Source organism: Bos grunniens, chromosome 10 (assembly GCF_055505025.1).
Source record: "Bos grunniens cultivar Pamir isolate PY7600 chromosome 10, Bosgru_T2T1.0, whole genome shotgun sequence".
NCBI lineage: Eukaryota > Metazoa > Chordata > Mammalia > Artiodactyla > Bovidae > Bos > Bos grunniens.
Window position 1 is genome coordinate 74,628,680 of NC_141174.1, and position 21,582 is coordinate 74,650,261.

Here is a 21,582-nt window from a genome sequence, read left to right on the forward strand (position 1 = left end):
ACTCGTAAGTCAAATTAGAAAAGAATGGAAAAGAAGTATACTCAGTGTGACTCAAGGCTCTGTGTTCATGAGATCCATTAGGTACTTTGTTCATCTCTATCCTTAACAATTCTTTGAAGAGATATTTAGTGGGTACATATTTTGACAGCGGTACATCCTGATGTGGGAACATTTTGACATTGTCTGAAAAACGAAGCATTAAACTTTCCATTTATATTACCCAGTTGTGTAAGCCTCCCCTCTGACAGATGAACAATAGGTAACCAAAAGTCATAAGGTTACCATACTTGCTCGTTTCAGAAACAAGCCAGCAGTCTTTCTAAGAAAAGTGTTCTTATTCTTCAAGATTCATATATATATTGAATCATCTGCAACTCATTCCAAAAGAAGTCAAAGTTATGATTACCTAGCTCATTTGCTTCCAAATAATAATTCTTAAAATTGGAACATTGGTCCAGTTGAAAATTTGGGGGATGGACTTTTTACTTGGTGAACTTCATAATATTGCTAGTCATATTGGATTGGGTAAATATTGTACCCCGGGGTTGTAGGGAACATATCTGAGCTTCAGTACAATCCCTTGTGTTCAGCTCCATTTTCCCCTCACCAACAGCCAATTCGTTTATTTCAGGAAAAGAAAATGTAATATTGCCAGACCTGACTCACTGAGGATAAAATAGTACATGTGGACTCAAAGATGGCAAAAATCAAGGCAGTTCAGTTCCATATTGCTCATGAAATTCTCAGTTAAATTTCTGAGTTCCCTTAGTAGTCTGTAGCACTTAATATTGCTAAGCTAATTTATAATGATGTCTTAGAGGGATAAGTGACATACTCTTAAGAGGCCAACTGAGTCCTACCAGAACTTTTAAGATATTTTAATGGCTTTTTGCTGATTATAAAAATAATACATATTTGTAAAATAGTGAGCCATTCAAGAAATTAAATTTTGAAATGGGTGTTTTGGGATGGAATAAAGGTCAGAAATGTCGGCTACACAGATTGTCTCCTGAATCAGCAGTGATGCTTCAAAGCAGCTATGTCCAAATGTCCTGAGTCCATATTCTCCTCCCAAAATTGAAGGATGGTGTTGTATTATTTTTTTAAAGACCTGTTTTACAGCAGGATCTGGGAAAAACCAACATGAGGGCAATAGGAATTTTCACTTCCTCTGTAAAATTTATCTAAATTCCAGAACATATGTGACTCCCTAAAAGGGGGAGAGGGGTGCTGGATTTTTCCCTCGAGTCTTTTCAAGGCAACAGTCATTTTCTTTGCCCAGTCGTTAAAGAAAGAGGGGAGTTTACAGAATCTTACTGGACTCTGCCATAGGCTTCCCTAAGGTCTATATTCTTGTGAAACTTTGTGGTCTTAAGTTCTATGAAATCATTCATACTGTGGAAAGAGATAGACTCTATTAGAGAAACAGAGTGAGCCTCAGTTGGAAATCATATGGTCCTCATCCTCGTGACCACAGCTTTGTGGTTGACCCAGGGGTTCCTGGCTAAGCAGGGTTTGGTGGTGGTTGTGACTGGGAAGGTTATGGAAGGTGAGGACCAAATGAAAGCAAACTTGTCACAGGTTCAGGAACACATAGGGACACCATGGCCTCTCAAAAGCATTATCTTGGCTATTATTGGCTCCTGAAGCATAGAGTAAAGGAGGTGGCCTTTCAGAATCTGAAACTGTTGCTCTCTCCATGGATATTTATCCTAAGCACTAAAAGCCACAACTCCTTGTGTTTCTCAGGAAAAAAAAAAAAAAAAGTAGATGAATGTGGGAAGAACATGAATTAAAGGAGGTTAAAGTAATCTTTCCCTTAAGAAATCTTAGATACAGGTTATTCCTTCTTTATTTGGAAAGCCTTTCTAAATCTTCAACCATAAGGAAGGACTCCAACTGGACAAACAACGACAGTCACTGTAAGTGTGTCTGAGCCCTGTCCTTGCGTGTGTCAAGAGCTGTGAGCTCCAGGCACTGCTTGTCACAAACCCAGAGAACCGTTAGACTCAACTGCACTGTAACGTGTAATGTAATTTATGGTAATACAAGGACAGGATATTCTTAGTTGATGGCTACATTGACATTAAAAACCCATTTTCCCAGTGTGCATAGCCCTGAACCTTGTTTTCTTTCGTCTGTTACAAGTGTCCTTGATTTGAATGCATTTGAGAGGCAGAATAAAGCTGAAGGCCTGGGGATGGTTACTGAGGAAGGAACACGTAAGTAACTGACGAAGGTGAAGGCTGCTCTCTTTCCGATTAAAATCCTGGTTAACTATTTATGGTTAGAGTTCCTGCTCACTGCTACGTAACCTCCAAGGACTTGCTCCATTTTAGCAAGATGTTTCCATCCGTAGTTTTGATAAAACACATCCAGGCTGATGTGTTCACAGAACCAGTCTTAGCTAAAGACACTCTATCTTGACATTTGTGGTTTTCTTACTCTGTGTTCTTCTGTTTTTCTCTTTTCACCAGTCATTGTTCGTGAGCGTGGTAAGTTTGAATCTCTGGCCTGAGTTCCTGCCCTGTGTGTGAGTCCTAAGGGATCTTATTTAATTGGCCCAGCACAGACACATTTTCGGCTTGGTGGTTGCATGTTGAGTTTAAGTCAGCAGTCTGTTGTTTAATTAAAGAAGTGTCTTCCATCTTCTAAAGCATGGGTTATGGACTGTGAACCGTTACTGCCAGCAGCCTAGTTGTTTTCCTTCCAAATGCATCCCGGGGCTGACAATCCTAGCTTTGTTGGGCATTGCCTCAGTTCCAATTTAAATTGGCTTTGTCACCATTTATCCAAAGTTCCCTTTCCACACAGCTCTGACACAGTTCCTTTAGCATTTTTGCAGTCATGTGTATCCGAAGGTATTCTGTGTTGAAAAAGCAAACAAATGCTTGCCCGTATTCTGTGTTTTCAAGGTGAAAAAGTACTCCAGAATGACGAGTTTACACGAGATCTCTTTAGATTCCTGCAGTTACTTTGTGAAGGACACAACAGTGGTAAGTGGAACACATTGATTCGTCAAGGGAAAACAACATTCAGGTGCAAAATTATGATTCATTCCGTGTTGCCACCCTCAACATAACGAATTGCTAGTTCAAGGACAACAGTTAATCCATTCCTCGATTAAAAAATGCTATGTAACATGAGCTTTAAACTTCATGGCTAGTGTTATTTAGTGCCATCCAGGCTAAGTTGCTTCCAGAACCTTCAGATGTTGAAGTTAAATTCCTACCCCTTGCTGTCAAGTTCCTCAGAGCTCACGATGTCCAGTTTCTGGTGTCACTGGGATGGGTGGGCTCAGGGTGGTGCTCTGACCACCTGCCAGGACCCAGACAGGGTGCCCTTGTCAGCCTTTCCACATAGTGTGTCTCTTCGGAGCTTAGCCGAGAGGGTAAGACTTGCTCCTCAGGCATGACAGGGATGAGCTCTGACCCAGCCCTGGTGTGCTCAGATTTCCAGAACTTCCTGAGGACTCAGATGGGCAACACCACCACGGTGAACGTCATCATCAGTACCGTGGACTACCTTCTGCGTCTGCAGGTGAGTGGGTGCTGGATGGCGGCTCTCCTCGTGTACACTTCTAGAAGCTAAAGACAGTTACAGAGGCCAGGGACGACTGAGGGTACGGTCCAGCCTGAGTGCAGCAGATACTGGAATCCATGTCCACACACTCATGGGAAATCAGATACCTAAATGTGAGTTTGAAGACTGACGTGTTAAGAGGGAGCAGTTAAAAACGAAATCTATTATAACCTGCTGGTTTACTTTAGTTTAGCTGGTGTAAACTTAGCCACAGTGCTCCAGAGCTATAAAACAGCCTGTGAGTGAAAACAGACTTTCACTAGGAAAAAGAGATACAAAAAGGATGGGAAATGAGTTTACAAGTTCTTAGTGTTCAGACATCACTTGGTTTAATTGTTTGAAGGAAAATCCAAATAATTTCAAGAAGATCTACACAAACATAAAAAAGGATTCTTTTTTCTCTTTGCTAATTTCTCAGCCTGGTTCTGCCACTTGCCAGTTCATGACCTGGAGCAATCTATCAAGCCTTCTTGTGTTCCATTCTCCTCATCTATAAAACGAGGAGTGTACTGTCTTATTGGGTGGTAGTAAAGATGAAGAGGTTTAATACATGTAATGTGCTCAGAGCAGTGCCTAGTACTGACAGTGCCAGCTAGTATGTTGCTGAGTATTTGGGTGATCATATTTATCTTTAATGTAACATTTTGCATTGTGAATAAATGTCCTATAACATGGTCACCCAGCTCCGGCTGAACACTGTCCTCTCTTTCACCTGTTCTTTCCTGCAGAGGGGAAGTATCTGTACTTGGGATCAGATGTCTCTGTGTTTTTTCATAGAGTTCCAGGCTCCTCTCATAACAAAGTGGTCACGGAAATGTAGGATTCTCTTGTACTCTTCCCGAACACGAGATTTAGCTTCACTTACTGATATGTGAGACATACTAAACTCTCCTCGTTTGTTCTTAGGAATCAATCAGTGATTTCTACTGGTATTACTCAGGGAAGGACATCATTGATGAATCTGGACAGCACAATTTTTCCAAAGCCCTGGCGGTCACCAAGCAGATCTTCAATTCTCTTACAGAATACATCCAGGTATGTGCTACGAAATGTTTGCTTGCAAATGAAGGGAACATTTTTAACATTCCCATATTCTGTATTCCCTGCACATGTGGACTGTGGATCCAGCTCTAGCACTGACAGTATTTATCTATAAACAGGAACCAATAGTACCTACACTCTTGTCACACTTGATTTGCATTGATCTAGTTAACATTTCGGAGAAGGCAATGGCACCCCACTCCAGTACTCTTGCCTGGAAAATCCCATGGATGGAGGAGCCTGGTAGGCTGCAGTCCATGGGGTCGCAAAGAGTCGGACACGACTGAAGCAACTTAGCAGCAGTAGCAGTTAACATTTTGCTTTCCCTCCTAGACTGAAATTTTTTTGCAGACAGAACATTTCTTAGGTGTTTTAAAATTCTTCATTTCTGGCATGTGTGGCACATCATAGGTGTTCAGTTAAGCATGGAAAGTGAAGCAGAGAAATAATTGATAGTATGGAGGAATAAAGGGACAAATGATCTTATCTTGAGCCTTGATGTTAAAAACAGAATTCATGAGAGCCTACTCATTTGTCAGAAATCAGCTCTATGGAAAAGGAACTTCAGAAGCACATAAACTAAGTACAATGAAAGGCAAATCAACAGGTGTATTTCAGGGTGAATGTCTACACCTTACAGCATTTTCTATTACATCTTACAGCATTATGTATTCATTGCCTGCAGTGGTCTCATGAAAGGAGTAGAGGACGTCCTCAGGCAGAATTTGCTGTAAAATCAGTAATTATATCATGGTCCTCTGTGATGGAATCTAAGATTTTTTTTTAAGATCTATATGATGAGCCAACTGGCACCCTCAGATCATATCTGCTCACTGAAATAAACACAAGACTAAGACTTGAAAAGAAGAAGGAGTTCCAGAAGAGATTGATCTGTCTTTACTCAAGGATTGTAAAAAGATAGGGAGATACAGCTAGGAACATGTGACCAATCTGAAGTTTCACAGCATGTGAACTACTTGTGAAGATCATTGAGCAGATTGACAAGCATCTGATTTGCTCTCTGCAGAACCTATCCTAAGCTCCAGAAAATTCCATGGAGCACTTAGCCCAAAAGTAAAAGAAGATTCACCCTTATTTGGGGTGAATCTGAGATTCTTTAGCAATCAGTTTTATTTCAAAAAAGAATCTAGAGGCGTCTTGGGATCGCATAACACATGTACATGAACAGTGAATTTTAAACATGCTTACTTGATTTTCAGGCAAAATTTCTCCTGCTCACCTCTTCCCTGGGAATTCAGCCAAGCCTTTTCTAGAACTTGATACTAGAACACTAGTATCAGTGTTCCTTTTGAATATTGATTGTGTGATTTGGAGAGTGATTAAAGGGTAGAAAAATACAGGAAGAAGCATAAGGAACATAGGCAGAATGTGGCCGAAGACTCAGTGTATAAAAAATACATAAAATAGTCTCGTTGAAGAGCTGGAGAGTAAGATGCTGGCCTAAGAAACTTTGGAAATGAGAACAGTCTGAAAGACCAAAGGCAAGAAGAACTTTACATAAGCAGTTTAGGTGATGAAGTTTTTCCCATGTGGGTATGTGTTACTAATTCTGAAACCGTACATACAGTGGGTTGGCCAAAAAGTCCGTTCGGATCTTTCCATATAATTGTATAGAAAGCCCTGAATGAACTTTTTGGCCAACCCAATATAATGGAAATGAGCCAGGTTTCTCACTGATGAGCAAGCAGAGGAGACTAGAAGATCCCTCTGGGAATGAAGGAGAGTTAGAGATACCCATATGCTAAACTCATGTTCATCTTAACATAGATATAAATGGTTACATATGGAAATATTTATGGATATGTGTACATGTCTATTTCTGCTGCTCTGTCAGCCAGGAGGACCTAAAAAAATGATACCCCAGTAGCAGCAAATACAACTAGAGCCCAGTTCTTGGTTCCTAATACCACTGTCCATTGAAAGGAAATAAGGCTCCTTAGAGAAATGGCTGATTCTAGAACTAGAGCAAGAAACATACAAGATGAGCCTGGAGAATCCTGTAATGCAAGAAAATGCTAAAAAATAATGGTGGAGGTATGTCAAAGGGATACAGGAGCCAACTGAAAGAGATCCCAATGGCCAAAATTAGAAAACGTAGAGCTACAAAATAATGTAAATAAAGTAATATTGAATCATAACCCATAGCATAAAATGAATATGTGAAGCCCATACTGATGTAAATAAATGCTAAATAAATAAGAACAGACAACTCTCCATTCGGAAGAATTCTAAATGATTTATTTTTAAAAAGAAAAGAAACAGTGGTTCAATAATGATCTTCAAAAGTAGGGAAGGTTATTAACAGAAAATGCAGAGTGGTCATCAAGTCATCCCTGTTTGGCTTTCAGAAAAGATAGAAATGATATACCTGACATATAGGTTAATGATAAGAAAATACTAAAAGTAGTTTAACATTCATAATTCAGATTTTTTTTTTACTTGAGTAGATAGCCATGTGGCCATCATATTTAATGAGTAGCTTTGCCTGCAGACAATGGAAACACATGGGCCTCGTTTTCAAATTGTGCTCCTTGGAACCCTGGAGCTCCTCAGAACCCCTCCTAGGCCAAGGTGGGGGGCTGGAGTTGGCAGGAGTACCCTTCAGCCCTGTTTCAACCAGAACATTTACTTTTAAAATAATGTTCTTTAACATAAGAACAAACACTAAATAAAGTCTCTGAAAATCACCACACTGTGAAATTCCTAGTGACTTTTCCTAGAAATAGGATCTTAGGATGGGTTGGGGGGTGGGGTGCACACAATGGAGTTGGGGGAGAAGTAATAAGTAACCTGGGAAAATATTGAGCTACAAGATATGTGACATTTGGAAAGAGCTGATGTCAGATGCCCTTACTAAGGCAAATTTCAGAGCAGCTTGTGATGCTTCAGTGAGACAAGAATGTCCTCTCCCCAGGGCCCCTGCATTGGGAACCAGCAGAGCCTGGCTCACAGCAGGCTGTGGGACGCGGTGGTCGGCTTCCTCCATGTGTTTGCTAACATGCAGATGAAACTCTCCCAGGTACTGTGGCCTGTTCCCCGTTCCCCATGTGTCATTGATGTGAAATGCTTAGTCGGTCCCCACCCCCTGGTCTTCCCACTGTGGATGTGGCTGCTTGACCACCTGCCTGGAAAAGCCAAGCAGATCAGATCTCATTTGTAAAACGAGGGCCTCAATGGGAGATGGGAATGAACACCTCCTGGGGGGTCCCAGACAGGCTTTTGCATGAACACAGCTTCCTCCTTTGTGTTCTTCCCACCTACCCTTTCCATCATTGCCTCAACAGTTGCTTTTTATGGCGCTGATCCCCTTTGCTTCCTTGTCACTGTTTCACAGGTTATGAACATGATCCACCACCTTGTCTGATCTGTCCAGTGTCTGCATGTCTCTAATTCACATCTCCCTTCTCTCTCAACCTTTGCTGCCCCTCCTCCCCATCTCTGCCTTTCCTTCTCACTCCCCATCTCTCTGGCAAGATGAATTGGAATCACTCAGAGCATTTATTACGAACAAATACATGTAGTGTCTGTAGTAGTTGGTCACCTCTCTCCATGGCAACACGTGTGGGAGAGCTTTAGGATATGTTTCAGGCTGATTAGAGTCACATCGGCAGCATTCATGTAAATAATGTGTATCTAAAATTGTCAAGGCTGTCACATCCGCCTCTCCTTTTGGAATGTGCTATTTACCCCTTTCGTTTTTCCCCTTTTGACTCTGGCCTTATGGGAAGATAGAGTTCTTGGGAGGGCTGCCAGTTTGGCAGTCATACATCCACTGCTGTGTCAACCCCACAGGGCAGTGTGGTGCAGAGTCCCTAGAGACAAAATCCTGACCCTGCCACCTCCTCTTCGGTGTCTTCCGGGAAGTCACTTCCCCTTTCCGGTTTTTACTTTCATCATCTAGAAAATATTGGGAGTTAGAATAGATGATGACCTCAGAGGGCTCTTCTAGCTCTAACAGTCTATACTTCTGTGATGTTTTGTGGATATCTGTGACACCCTCCAAAGGTGGGAGGAAAGCCTTCTGAAATCTGAAGGGCTAGCTAAAGAACTGTGTCCTGGTGAGAGAGCATCTGTAAAAGAAGTGTGGCCCAGAATCCATATTTTTAATCTCACCCTCAGATTCCCCACCTCAGACCTTCCAAGGGTTGTTTCCCTTCTGTGACACAGGTATCAAACCCAGAGCCCACTTGGCAATGCCCTTCTCTCCCATGCTGAAATGAAAACCAAACAGACTGGTATCAAAACCATCCAGAGGAATAGCCTCAATGATACAACATTTTAAGGGACGAGTGGTACCCAGATCACCACCGATTAGAATTAGGAGAACCTAAATTAAGAAAAAAAAAAAAAAGGAGAACCCATTTGGTGATTGGAACCTTGATAATTTAATTGGATTGCAATAGTATTCCCCAAAAGCTCACCGGTAATTCTTCGGCATGAAAAATGGCAACCTAAGCTACTAGAGATACCTAACGGGTCTTTGGTGGATTGGGTTGTTCAGTAGTTTTGGACAATTGGTGTATCTGACATGTTGTGCTAATAAAAGGAAAACTGTAAAGGAACTCTTCTGGATGAGCCCTGTTACAGCGAGCCTCCTGATGCTACAAAGAGAGGATGCTAAGATGTCTGCTTCCACCATGAGAAGGGAGCTCATTCTGGAGATGGACACAGCCTTCACCTGACCTTCCCAGAGCAGGCTCTCCTTGCTCGCTGCCCTGTATTTTGCTGAGGGATCAGATAGCTCAGGGGTATCTCCTGTTTCTGTTCTAGGATTCCAGTCAGATCGAGCTGCTGAAGGAACTCTTGGATCTCCTTCAGGACATGGTGGTGATGCTTCTGTCCCTCCTGGAAGGTTGGGCTGTTTGGTATAACTAGGCATTCACACGACTGTCATTGGTCCGAGCACTAACTGTACTAATCACGCAGAGTATCCTTCTGGCAGGTCATTGATGCCAGATGACATTGGTTAGAAAACCAAATTTTCAGAAACAAACAAAAGAAAATGAGTGAGGGGCACATGGCCTGATGGACAAAGCCTGAAACCAACTCATTTTGTATCAATAGGAAGCCAGAATGAACTGGGGAAAACCTCCAAGCTTTGCTCTTCCCTATCCTCTCCCCTCCCCATTGCTTTTCAATACATCTGGCTGCCAGTGTGTATGCCAGCCATCTAGTTGGGCACCCTCCTAGGTCTAAGGGGATTAGAGGGGCACCACTTATCCCTATGTGTCCCTGATAATCTGATAACAAAGCCACTGTCCAGGCCCCAGGCCAGGTAAAAGGCACTGGCGTGGCCATCTCCTCCTTCCCTGTGTTTCTTTCCCCCTTGGCTCCTAGTGGTGTAGTCTTTATGGCTTGCTGCTCCCTCCTACCCATTTCCAGATCATCATGGTCAGAAAAAGAGCTGACCGATTTGGGATAGAAGTCTTCTAAAAATATCTGCCTGACCAGTTCCATGATGACTTGGGTTTATTTATGTATCTGTGTGTCTTTTTGAACCTGCCTCACAGGGAATGTGGTTAATGGAACCATTGGCAAGCAGATGGTTGACACACTGGTAGAGTCATCTACCAATGTAGAAATGATCTTGAAATTCTTTGACATGTTCTTGAAACTTAAAGACTTAACCAGCTCAGACACCTTCAAAGAATATGACCCCGATGGGAAAGGAATCATTTCCAAAAAGGAATTCCAGAAGGCCATGGAAGGGCAAAAGCAGTACACACAGTCGGAGATAGACTTTCTCCTTTCATGCGCAGAAGCTGATGAAAATGACATGTTTAATTACATCGATTTTGTTGACCGGTTCCATGAGCCAGCCAAGGACATAGGGTTTAATGTGGCAGTGTTATTGACAAACCTCTCTGAGCACATGCCAAACGATTCTCGCCTTAAGTGTCTGTTGGACCCAGCAGAAAGTGTACTCAATTACTTCGAACCCTACCTGGGACGCATTGAGATCATGGGTGGGGCCAAGAAAATTGAGCGTGTTTATTTTGAGATCAGCGAGTCCAGTCGAACTCAGTGGGAGAAGCCCCAGGTGAAGGAGTCTAAGCGACAGTTCATCTTTGACGTTGTCAATGAAGGTGGGGAGCAAGAGAAGATGGAGCTGTTCGTGAACTTCTGTGAGGACACCATCTTTGAGATGCAGTTAGCATCGCAGATCTCGGAATCTGACTCAGCCGACAGGCCAGATGAGGAGGAGGAAGAAGGTGGAGATTCTTCTTATGTGTTAGAAGTGGAGGGTGAGGAGGAGGAGGAGAAGCCCTTTGAGTGTGCCTCTGCATTTGCCATGGCTTGTGGCTCGGTGAAGAGAAACGTGGCCAACTTTCTGAAGAGGGCCACCCTGAAGAACCTCAGGAAGCAGTACAGGAAGGTGAAGAAGATGACCTTCAAGGAGCTGGTGAAGGTGTTCTTCTCTTTCTTCTGGACGTTGTTCGTGGGGCTCTTCCACTTGCTCTTCACTATAGTGGGAGGAATCATTCAGGTCCTCTGGAGCACAGTGTTCGGAGGGGGACTCATAGAAGGGGCAAAGAACATAAGAGTCACCAAGATCCTGGGTGACATGCCTGACCCAACCCAGTTTGGTATCCACGATGATGCTATGGAAGCTGAGAGGGCAGAAGTGCCTGAGCCAGGCATCGCCACAGAACTCATGCACTTCGTAAAGGGGCAGAAGGGAGATGCAGACATCATGTCAGATCTCTTTGGACTCCACCCAAAGAAAGAAGGTGGCTTAAAGCATGGGCCTGAAGTGGGTTTGGGTGACCTCTCTGAGATTATTGGCAAGGACGAACCCCCTACCTTAGAGAGTACTGTCCGGAAGAAAAGGAAAGCACAGGTAAGCACGTGACTTGTTTCTATCACCTTTCTGTATCCCCAGAAAAAGACTAGCCAGTCTACCTTTCAGTCAATACTGATACCAGTTCTCTAGGAGCAGACACTGTATTAGACACCAGCTGTTCCACGATGACCCTAATCTGATAATTTCAGCTTTGTCATGTCTGCAGAGATGAGACTTAGATGGTTGTCTCAATGTCTAGTTGCTGAATGGTCTTCCAGTTTACACTGTAAGAGTTCAAACAGGGGGATCCATGACCTGCCACTTGCTTCCACACCTTTTCTTAGGTTAGTTTGCAAGGCACACAGGTTCATTCAGTAACTGAAAGAGTAGAAAACCAGGCATACCATAAAAGGAGACCTTTCTGATAAGGTCATATGTCTGCCATGTCCTGGAAGATCCAGGTGTTAACATACAGTTTAGCACAGTGCCCAATAGTTTTGTCACACTGGGGACATTTTCATCCTTGTGCTGCCCCCACTATCCAATTTGGTCTTTGAGTCAGTGGACTAGATTGAGTGAATAAGATAGCAAGAATTCAGAGCCCTTTGGCCATCAAAAGTTCTGGATGTTGCAGCATTCAACTCACAGCATCATTCTAGCAGTAGAGTATGGAGCTAAGTGTGAAGAGATCAGAGCCCAAAGACAACCTTTATTCATGAATTACATTACTGTTTACCAAATAGTTGGTGTGCACTTATCACTGTTTTAGGCTCTGGGAATACAATGGTGAATGAGAAATGCATTGTTCCTGTAATTTAGTGAAAAAGGTTGACATTGGACAAGTCAGTACAAGCATGGAGAATATTAGGAAGGAGGACCATCAGTGCTATGGAAATGTGTAGGAGAGGTGTGGAGAATCAAGAAAGGAAGCTTCAGAATCATAAACCTTCTGACAGTATTACTTGATGTACTCTCTTTTGCTCCCTGGTGTAACCCAGGGACTAGAGCAGAGTTGGAAACATAACAGGGACTCATTTGAGGCCTGCTATATGCCAGGCTGTATTCCTGGGATATGGGAACACACTGGTTAATAAGAGAGACAACATTTTTGCTTTCATGGAGCTTAACATCTGGTGGAAGAAGACATCAAATAAATAATTATCATTTGGAGCACATGATGAAATGAATGAACAAGATTGTGTGTTACAGAGTGATTATGGGCCCTACTATAAATAGGATGCTCAAGGTGCATCTGAAAATGTGTCCTCTGAACCAAGTCCTGAAGAATGGCAGGCACATCAAAAATGAGGACAGTCATATTCCAGGCAGAGGATATGGCTTGTGCTACGGTTCTGGTACAGGGAAGCATGTCTCAGGAAAGAAAAGGAGGTCTAGGTGTTTGTGTTGGAAATGAGTCAGATGGTACAGATGAAGATGGAGAGAAAGGCCATAGTCATAATGGCTTTAAAGGCCTTAGTGTGGAACTTGAGAGCTTCCCTGATGGCTCAGCAGTAAAGAATCTGCCTGCAATGCAGGAGCCATGGGTTCGATCCCTGGGTCGGGAAGATCCCCCGGAGGAAGACATGGCAACCCGCTCCAGTATTCTTGCCTGGAGAATCCTATGGACACAGGAGCCTGGTGGGCTCCAGTCCATAGGGTCACAGAGTCGAACATGACTGAAACAGCTTAGCACATGAAAGAGCTTGAATTTTATTTGCAGTGCCATGGTCATCCATCAGAGAGGGTAGGGTAGTGGAAGAGGATTGAAGACGGGGCAGGGATGCTGTCTGATGGAAGCGGGTTCTGGATTAGACCTACCATGACTTGTGTTCCATCTCTCCCTGACCCCATGGAGCAGTGGGACCACTGCCACAGGCCTCAGGCAATGTCCTAGCACAAGTTTTCTCTTTAGATTGAATAATAGCAGGGAGATTTTCAAGCCTGTAATCTTTGATCTCTCCAGAGCCATGTAATGTACAGCAGGACACTTACATTCTGTGATCCTGAGAACTGCCAAAGCATAAAGAGAGAGCCGTTGGGATTTCTGACCATGCACATTGGCTAGTGATATGGTTCATCGTCATGAACATATTTATTTGAGGAAAGTTTAACTGATTGTTATTTTTGTCTAGGCAGCAGAAATGAAAGCAGCTCATGAAGCAGAAAGAAAAATAGAGTCTGAGAAGGCAGAGTAAGTTCCTGGTAGCTATTCTAATTGCTATGATTGATAGTTCTCAATATTATCTACTATTCTGTGGCTATGGTAAATAGAAAGCTTGAGTTCTATTAACAAAGGGAACAGATACTGTGCAAGCTTTGGATACATTTCTTTTTTCCTTTTTTATGACTGAGTAATATTCCATTGTGTGTGTGTGTGTGTGTGTGTGTGTGTTTATCCATTCCTCTACTTATAACTTCAGTTGCTTCCATATCTTGGCTATTGTAAATAGCGCTGCAGTGAACACTGGGATGCATGTATCATTTAAAATCATTGTTTTTGTTTTCTTTGGATATATACCCAGGAGTGGGATCGCTGGATCATCTGGTAGCTCTCTTTTTAGTGTTTTGAGGAAGCTCCATACTGTTTTCCATAGCGGCTACACCAATTTACATTCTCACCAACAGTGCACAGGGGTTCCCTTTTCTCCACATCCTCAGCAGCATTTATTTCTGTTCTTTTTGATGATGGCCTTTCTGACAGGTGTGAGATGATAGCTCATTGTGGTTTTGATTTGTATTTCCCTGATGATTAATGATGTTGATCATCTTTTCATGGGTGGATACATTTCTTTTTACCCCAGACAATAAACACATTCTAATAATTGTGTTCACTTCACAGTCCAACTAGTAGATCAGGATTTCACCATCTGACCAAGCAATCGATCAAACTCTCACACTTAGCAACTTCATATAATGTTGATGATGGTGCTATCTATTGATAGTAATTACTGAATAACTGCTACACACCAGGCCTTTTGCTAAGTTCTTTTATGCGATACTTCATTTAATTCCTAACACAGACTTGAAATAGGTACTATTGGCAATTCTCATGAAAGCTTAAAATAAAGGACAACATTTCTGAAGGGGAAAAATTTGATAAGGCAAATTTCAGAAAGCTACTAAATTGTATATGTACACCTGTGACCATGACTCATCAAAGCAGGAAATCAAGACCTGAGATTCCCGGGCTCAGGGAATAATATGTCTCCCTCCCCTCTCAGCCCAGATTTCTCTTTAGTCTCCCTGTCAGGGTCAGGCCTCCCTCTGCCCTCTGTGCTGAGGGGCTTTGTCATTCCTGCAGCATGGAAGATGGGGAGAAAGAGGACACAGCCAAAGAAGAAGAGCAGGCCGAGGCCCTGTGGGCAGACGTGACCAAAAGGAAGAAGCGACGGTGTGGCCAGAAGGTTGAGAAGCCTGAAGCCTTCATGGCCAATTTCTTTAAAGGGCTGGAAATCTATCAGACCAAGTTGCTGGTAAGCACTCTGGCCCTGGTCCCACTCGGGTGCGGGCGTTGACACGGACAGACCTCAGAGAGGTGGCCGCCGACTTTGTTTCACCATTCGCTTACTTGTGCTTCCTCATCTTTCTCATCCCTCTTCCTTGCTCTTCTTGATTACCTGCTTGTCCCTTCTGTGTTGGAGGGAAGAGAAAGCGAAAGTGTTAGCCACTCAGTCATGTCTGACTCTTTGCGACCCCATGGACTGTAGCCTGCCAGGCTCCTCTGTCTATGGAATTCAGCAAGAATACTAGATTGGGTAGCCCTTCCCTCCTCCAGGGGATCTTCCCAACCCAGGGATCAAACCCAGGTCTCCTGCATTGCAGGCAGATTCCTTACCGTCTGAACCACCAGTTACAGGGAAAGGAAAAGGGGAAATGCAAGCGCTCCAGCTCCTCTGCCCTGCGCTCTCTCCAGGAGGGAGAGCATTATGTGTGCCCTTGGGGACTGGGCCCATGCCAGTCAGAAACTTCAGAAGTAGTGAGATCATTCGGATGCAGAAAGAGCATTCCTGTGGTGTGGTAGGTTGTCATTACTAGTTCTCAAAAGCTCTGTTACTCCACAGGTCCTCAGCCCAGCTTGTAGTATCCTTTCTCTGGCGAATTGCTCACTGAGGCCAGTTGCTAAAGGCTGGGACCACAGCCTCCCAGCACCACTGGTGGGAGCCTTTTCCACGGAGACTGACCACTCCGCAAGCAGCTACCATTCCTGTCCTCAAGTGCTGCTATTTCCACTGGGCATGGGAATGGGGAGAGGCAGGGGAGCTCGGGCTGTGACTTTCAAAGGACAAGGACTCTCGGCCATAGTCTGGCTCCAGTTGGGGTGGGAGTTGCAGGGTTCTTTTGTGGGCCTAGATCACTCATAATTTCCAAATTGACTACTTCCTTTGCAGAATACACACACACACACACACACACACACACACACACACAGACACCCTTCATAGCACCATTTGAGACCTGTGCTAAGGGTATGTTTAGGCATTTGGTTTTCTGAGCTTTAAACTAAGTAGGGTTCCCTTGAGCGTCATTTTAAGCAGTTTTTTAAAAAATCATCACTTTTGATCCCCCACCAAGTAAGTCGTAAGAAGGCCAGGATTGTCCTGGATGAGTGGTTACGGAAGAGCAGGACTAGCCCTGTGTAGACTTCCTCTGAGACCCTCTGTGTGAGAGAGGGAAGCTCCCTCCCCTGCCAGCACTCTCCTACTTCTGCTTGTCCTTTTCTTTTCAGCACTACCTGGCCAGGAATTTCTACAACCTGAGGTTCCTTGCTCTGTTTGTAGCCTTCGCTATCAACTTCATCCTGCTCTTTTACAAGGTGATACTTCATTTGGGGGCTATTTGCTGAATAGATTATATGCTTTTTTTTTTTTAAGTAAAAGGAGTTATGTTCTTAATTTAAGCAAAAATTCTAGTATCTAAGGAAATTTCTGAGACACTAGCTTCTAAAAAAGGATACTGTCTTCAGCAATGGGGGGGAATGGAGAGACAGGTTGCAAGGGAAGCCAGTTAGGGCACCATTTCAGTCGTTCAGGATTGTTCTAGTTGTTACTTAATTCTTCAGATATTTGTTGGATGTCTGCAATGTGCTACACCCTATACTAGGAGCTATAAGGTATTTCAAACTGAATAATAAATACAGTTATTTCTGTGAGGGATAAAACTAACAGTCAGCCATGATAGCTGACCCGTATGTTAGAACTATTACAAAGAAAGAATGAACAGAAGTTGGTTTCTGGATGTGGAGGAGAGGGACTCATCGAGATAAATGGAGATTTTGAACATTGGTAAGTGAATCTTGTCACTGTAGGTGCATAATACATGTTAGTAGAATGAATTAATGAATGTCATAGGTCCTGGATTCTTGACATAGTCTTTAACTGGTTGTTGTCACTTGCCTCTCCCCCTTCCTATTTAAAACCACAGATCTAATTTGTATAAAACATGCTCTTACCCACATCAGTCTTGCATTTGACAAATGAATGGCTTGCTCTTGCCCATGGTAGAAAAATGGAACTGTGTCGAAGGGCATGGTGAAGCCTGGCTTTAAACACATTGAGACTGAAGTGATTCAGACAGGTAGGCAGGTGCAGAGAGCCAGCAGGCAGCGGGATCTGCAGGGTGGCAGCTTCAAAGGCGCTGATCTGGGAGTCCCTGTGTGAGGATGGCTGTGACGTTAACAGCCCCTGAGAAAGAACAGAAATGTTTTGTGTGTGTTATGTGTGCACTTGTGCACACCTGTTTGGCTTAAGTCTCCTCCCAGGCCATAGCATTTCAAAGATTACCTCCTGCAGCAAAGGGATTGTAGAATATGTAGTAAGACATTCCTAACTTTTAAATTTGGGGCTTATTTTCAAGAGCGAGGATTTGTCTCTTAAAAATATTGTTGGAATAAAGTACTTAAAAACCTTATTCACTCATCAGGTAATATGGAGTCACTACTATTTGTACAGCAAATGCCAGCAATATAAAATATATGGGGAGAGCCTAGTGGCAGAGGTCTTTCTGGTGTTTCTAAGAAGGTGTGTATCTTGGACCAGGTCACCGAAGAACCTTTAGAAGAAGAGACAGAGGATGTTGCAAACCTGTGGAATTCCTTTAATGACGAGGAAGAGGAAGAGGCGGTGGTGTTCTTTGTCCTGCAGGAGAGCACTGGGTACATGGCGCCAACCCTGCGGGCCCTGGCCATCATCCACACCATCATCTCTTTAGTCTGCGTGGTGGGCTACTACTGCCTAAAGGTAGGTTGCCAGGCACTCGGAGGCTAATCAGAGCCCTTGGAGAACAAGTGTGTTAGTTTCTGGTATACAACAAAGTCATGCATTCGTGTGTGTGTGTGTGTGTGTGTGTGTGTGTGTGATTCATTCATATGTTCAATCATATATATGAATGTATTCATATTCATTCATATATATGTATATGTATACACATACACATGCACACATACATACACACATTTTTTCATATTCTTTTCCATTATGGTTTATCACAGGGTACTGAATGTAGTTCTTGCCTTTCTCTGCTTCTCCTCCCACTTCATCCGTGAACCAACAGCAGTCACTGATGCTGCACTGTGCAGTGCTCATGATCAGCCTTTGCCACCTTCCTATCCTGAGTCCTTTATTTCCTCAGTGCTGTTTCCTTGTTTTTAAGCAGCAACTGTATTTAATATCCTGTGATAAAGCATAATAGAAAAGAATATGAAAAAGAATGTATGTGTATGTATATTTATGTATATGTATATATACATATATATATCTGAATCACTTTGCTATATATCAGAAATTAACATTGTAAATCAACTATACTTCAATAAAATAAATTTTAAAAATAAAGGAGAGGAAAAGAGTAGGCAGTAACTCTTTACAAATCATTATCAAAAATTTGCCTTTTTGTCTTGGAAATACAGGAGCAGTGTGAGGGGTAGAGATATCACGAGATTTGAGAAAGCATTATTGGGAGAAACAGTCCAAGGTCTCAGGGACGTTGCCAAGTAACTAGTAGCTTCCCAGCTGATGAGAAGCCCTGGCTCTATCTGAATTAAGCTTTTGTGGCTTGTGGAGCTCTGACTATCCTGCCTTCTTATATCCTGAGATTCCAGTGGTATCCTCTGACCTTACTAACTAAGTTTGTGTGTCTGGTGATGGTTGGGACAAGTGGGTTGTTTTCCCAGTATTTCCTGTGTACGTACCTCCTTTGTGGTAGGTCTTTATAAATGTGTCACCATTTCTAGGCTAGAAGCAAAGTCATAATTATAAGAGAATGGGAAGCAATGGTAGAGAACAAGTAAGTGTGCCAGGCAGGAGCTCTTCTCAGAAGGTACGTCAGGAAGAAAACTTCAGTAGCAAAAGACTGTATACAGAGCCCAGTGGATCCTCTCATTCTAACTATTAAACCATATTTCATTAACCAAGTTTCAAAGACATGAGAATATGACCCTAGCCATTGAAGGAAGTTGGAATTTTTACCGTGTTATTCCAGCTGTTCAATATAGTTGATTGAACTAGAATAGTTTATTGTCCTTTCTAAATCTTGGTCAACCTCCAGCCTGACAGTTTTAGGATACCTAACTCATTCAGCCCTGTGATTCATCTACGTGTGGCCTTCTCACCAGCACAAGCCAGAAAGTCCAGTTTGTAGTACTGTCAGCTGTTTGAAGGCTGGGCCAAATCAGATCAGCTCTGGAGAGGGAGGTATATGAGCCAAAGGAGTGAGAGGTGATTTATTTAGCCTTGGACCCACAACTAGGCACCCTAAGAATCCCACTGCAGAGATTGCTGCCCTGACATTGGAAGGCCCATTTGTGAGATATGCATGGGAGAGGATGCTGTCATTAGAAAGCCTGCTCGAGTACAGTGTCTTCCTGCTCCTAGGTCCCTTTGGTCGTATTCAAAAGAGAAAAAGAAATCGCCAGGAAGCTGGAGTTTGATGGCCTGTATATCACTGAACAGCCTTCTGAAGATGACATCAAGGGGCAGTGGGATCGCTTGGTAATCAACACGCCGTAAGTTTTGCCCCCACCCCAAAAAGGAAAAAGGAGTTTCTACCATAAATAAAATAATACCTTTTCAGCAGCCCTGGAGACTGGTTAATATAAGCCTTCCTTTGATTTCTGGGACTTGTTTTCTCCCCTGCCTTTTCACAAAGTAGCGTCTTGTTCCTCCAACAGTTGTATGTATGCTATGCATTTAATGGCAGACAGAGGATATTATCAGAAAGTGCTTAGCATATTTAATTAATGGATCAGATGGTCCAGCAAAATACTCCCTAATCTAGTTTCCCATGTTTGAGTCATAGTGTTTCCTTGGCCCAGGAGTTTGGAGATGAAGCTGATCAGCTTCTTCAGAGTCCCTAAATGGCACAGCTGTCCTGTGACAGCAGTCTCAGAAGTCTTCTCCTAAAACAGATAGCCTAGTGGATACCAGAACTCCTCCCAATAGAATTTAATAAGCATCTCCACGGGCAGCTAAAATAGGATCGTCTGGGTGATGATGTTAAGACCTGTGGCATTAAGCCTGCCTTCTTGGTAGGCATGTGTATAATTGCTAATGTGGTAGGAAAAGGCATTGATTCTGGAGGCAGAGAGGTAGAGTACTGAGTCAGCTCTGTCACTTAGGTTCTGTGACCTAGGGCAAGGGAATCAAGTTCCATAAACCTCAGTTTCCTCTTTGTTAATAGACTGATGAGAATACTATCTCCTACAGTCCTGGGATGTCACGTGGCTGTGAGTTCCTTTCACTGTTAAACAAAAAAAATGGCCGTCATCAATAAGTCAGACAGAGAAAGATAAATACTGTATGATATCACTTATATGTGGGAATCTAAAAAATACAACAAACTAGTGAATATAACAAAAAAGAAGCAGACTCACTGATACAAGGACCAAGTAGTGATTTCCAATGGGGAGAGGCGAAGGGGAGGGGTAATTTAGGGGTAAGAGAGTAAGAAGTAAAAACGTTTAGGTGTGAAATAAGCTATAAGAACATATTGTACAACGCAGGAAATATAGTCAAATGATTAAGATTGTAAAGTTATACATATTTTAACCACAGTAAAAATTTAGAAAAGAAACGACCATCACCATTAGCAAAGGTGATGCTCTAATGCCAGTGTATTCACAATAGGGAAAATGAGAGCTGTAAGACAATGCGCTGAAAGAAAAGCAAAGCAGCAGGGCTGACTGTATAAACAAAGGTAACTTTTGAAACACGGCTGCACCAATAAAATATATACATCTAGAAGCAGCAGCCCTGACTCTTGGGGGAAGAAAATGCTGCTTATCCAAAGTTAAGCAAATTGAGAGACGCAGCTTTGCAAAGGCACCGCTGAGCTTTGTAAAATAGTCCCTAGTAAGGGAAGGCTCGACTATTACGGGAAAAAAGGTAAGAGCCTGCCAATCAAAAGCATGTTTCTGCCTGCAGGTCACTGCCAATCTCCCCACTTAAAACTAAGGGAAACTACTAAGACTAATTTCTGAGCCCTCGTTATTATAGTACAAAAATTTTGAGTATTAATTACAGAAAGCTTACCAAAGACAGATCATGTATCAGTTAACGCTTGTGTCTGTGGCGCAGGATGATATGGCCTTAGAGTCCCAGTAAAAAGACAGTGCAGTTTCTAGAAATTTATCCTCAAGAGATAATGAGACACGCACACTAAACTGTTTTGACAAGGATGGTTACTAACATTTATTTGAAGTGGCTGAAATACCCGTGAATAGGGAAATGCATGTATAAGGAGAATAGCTGTTTTAAAGCATTTCAATCAATGAACCTTTTTCTTCACAATAATGGTATCATTGTACATGTAGTACTTTGTAACCTGCTTTTTTAAAGTTAACTGTTATGTCATAGAGAGTTTTCATATTTTTATGTTGTTAAATACATATAGAAGAAGATATAGAATGCATGTCTATTTTAAAGTATAGTAATAAAATGAACTACAAATCTTTAAAATTGGAACATCAGTGAAAACTTTGAAGTCTTAGGTATTCTCCTCCCTGTCCTCCCCAGGCCCCAGCTAACCACTCTCCTGATTTTCCTGATACTTTGTTTTGCTTTAGCGTATAGTGTTACCACTTAGGTATGTGTCCCTAAACATGTGGTTTCACGTTAACTACTTTTGAACTTTATATAAATGGAATCAGACTATACGCATTG

The 21,582-nt window shown here is 42.6% G+C and overlaps 1 protein-coding gene across 1 annotated transcript in view; it reads left to right on the plus strand.

The window, feature by feature from the left end:
- Window positions 1-21,582, plus strand: part of RYR3 (ryanodine receptor 3) — a 565,051-nt gene that overhangs the window by 527,761 nt on the left and 15,708 nt on the right. The window contains exons 81-93 of the mRNA XM_086322070.1: window positions 2,149-2,222; window positions 2,478-2,495; window positions 2,916-2,996; window positions 3,452-3,540; window positions 4,489-4,617; window positions 7,559-7,663; window positions 9,415-9,496; window positions 10,155-11,485; window positions 13,561-13,619; window positions 14,730-14,901; window positions 16,155-16,241; window positions 17,464-17,664; window positions 19,297-19,427. Of these exons, the coding sequence (XP_086178196.1) occupies window positions 2,149-2,222; window positions 2,478-2,495; window positions 2,916-2,996; window positions 3,452-3,540; window positions 4,489-4,617; window positions 7,559-7,663; window positions 9,415-9,496; window positions 10,155-11,485; window positions 13,561-13,619; window positions 14,730-14,901; window positions 16,155-16,241; window positions 17,464-17,664; window positions 19,297-19,427 (2,559 nt within the window). The remainder of the gene's footprint in view (window positions 1-2,148; window positions 2,223-2,477; window positions 2,496-2,915; window positions 2,997-3,451; window positions 3,541-4,488; window positions 4,618-7,558; window positions 7,664-9,414; window positions 9,497-10,154; window positions 11,486-13,560; window positions 13,620-14,729; window positions 14,902-16,154; window positions 16,242-17,463; window positions 17,665-19,296; window positions 19,428-21,582) is intronic.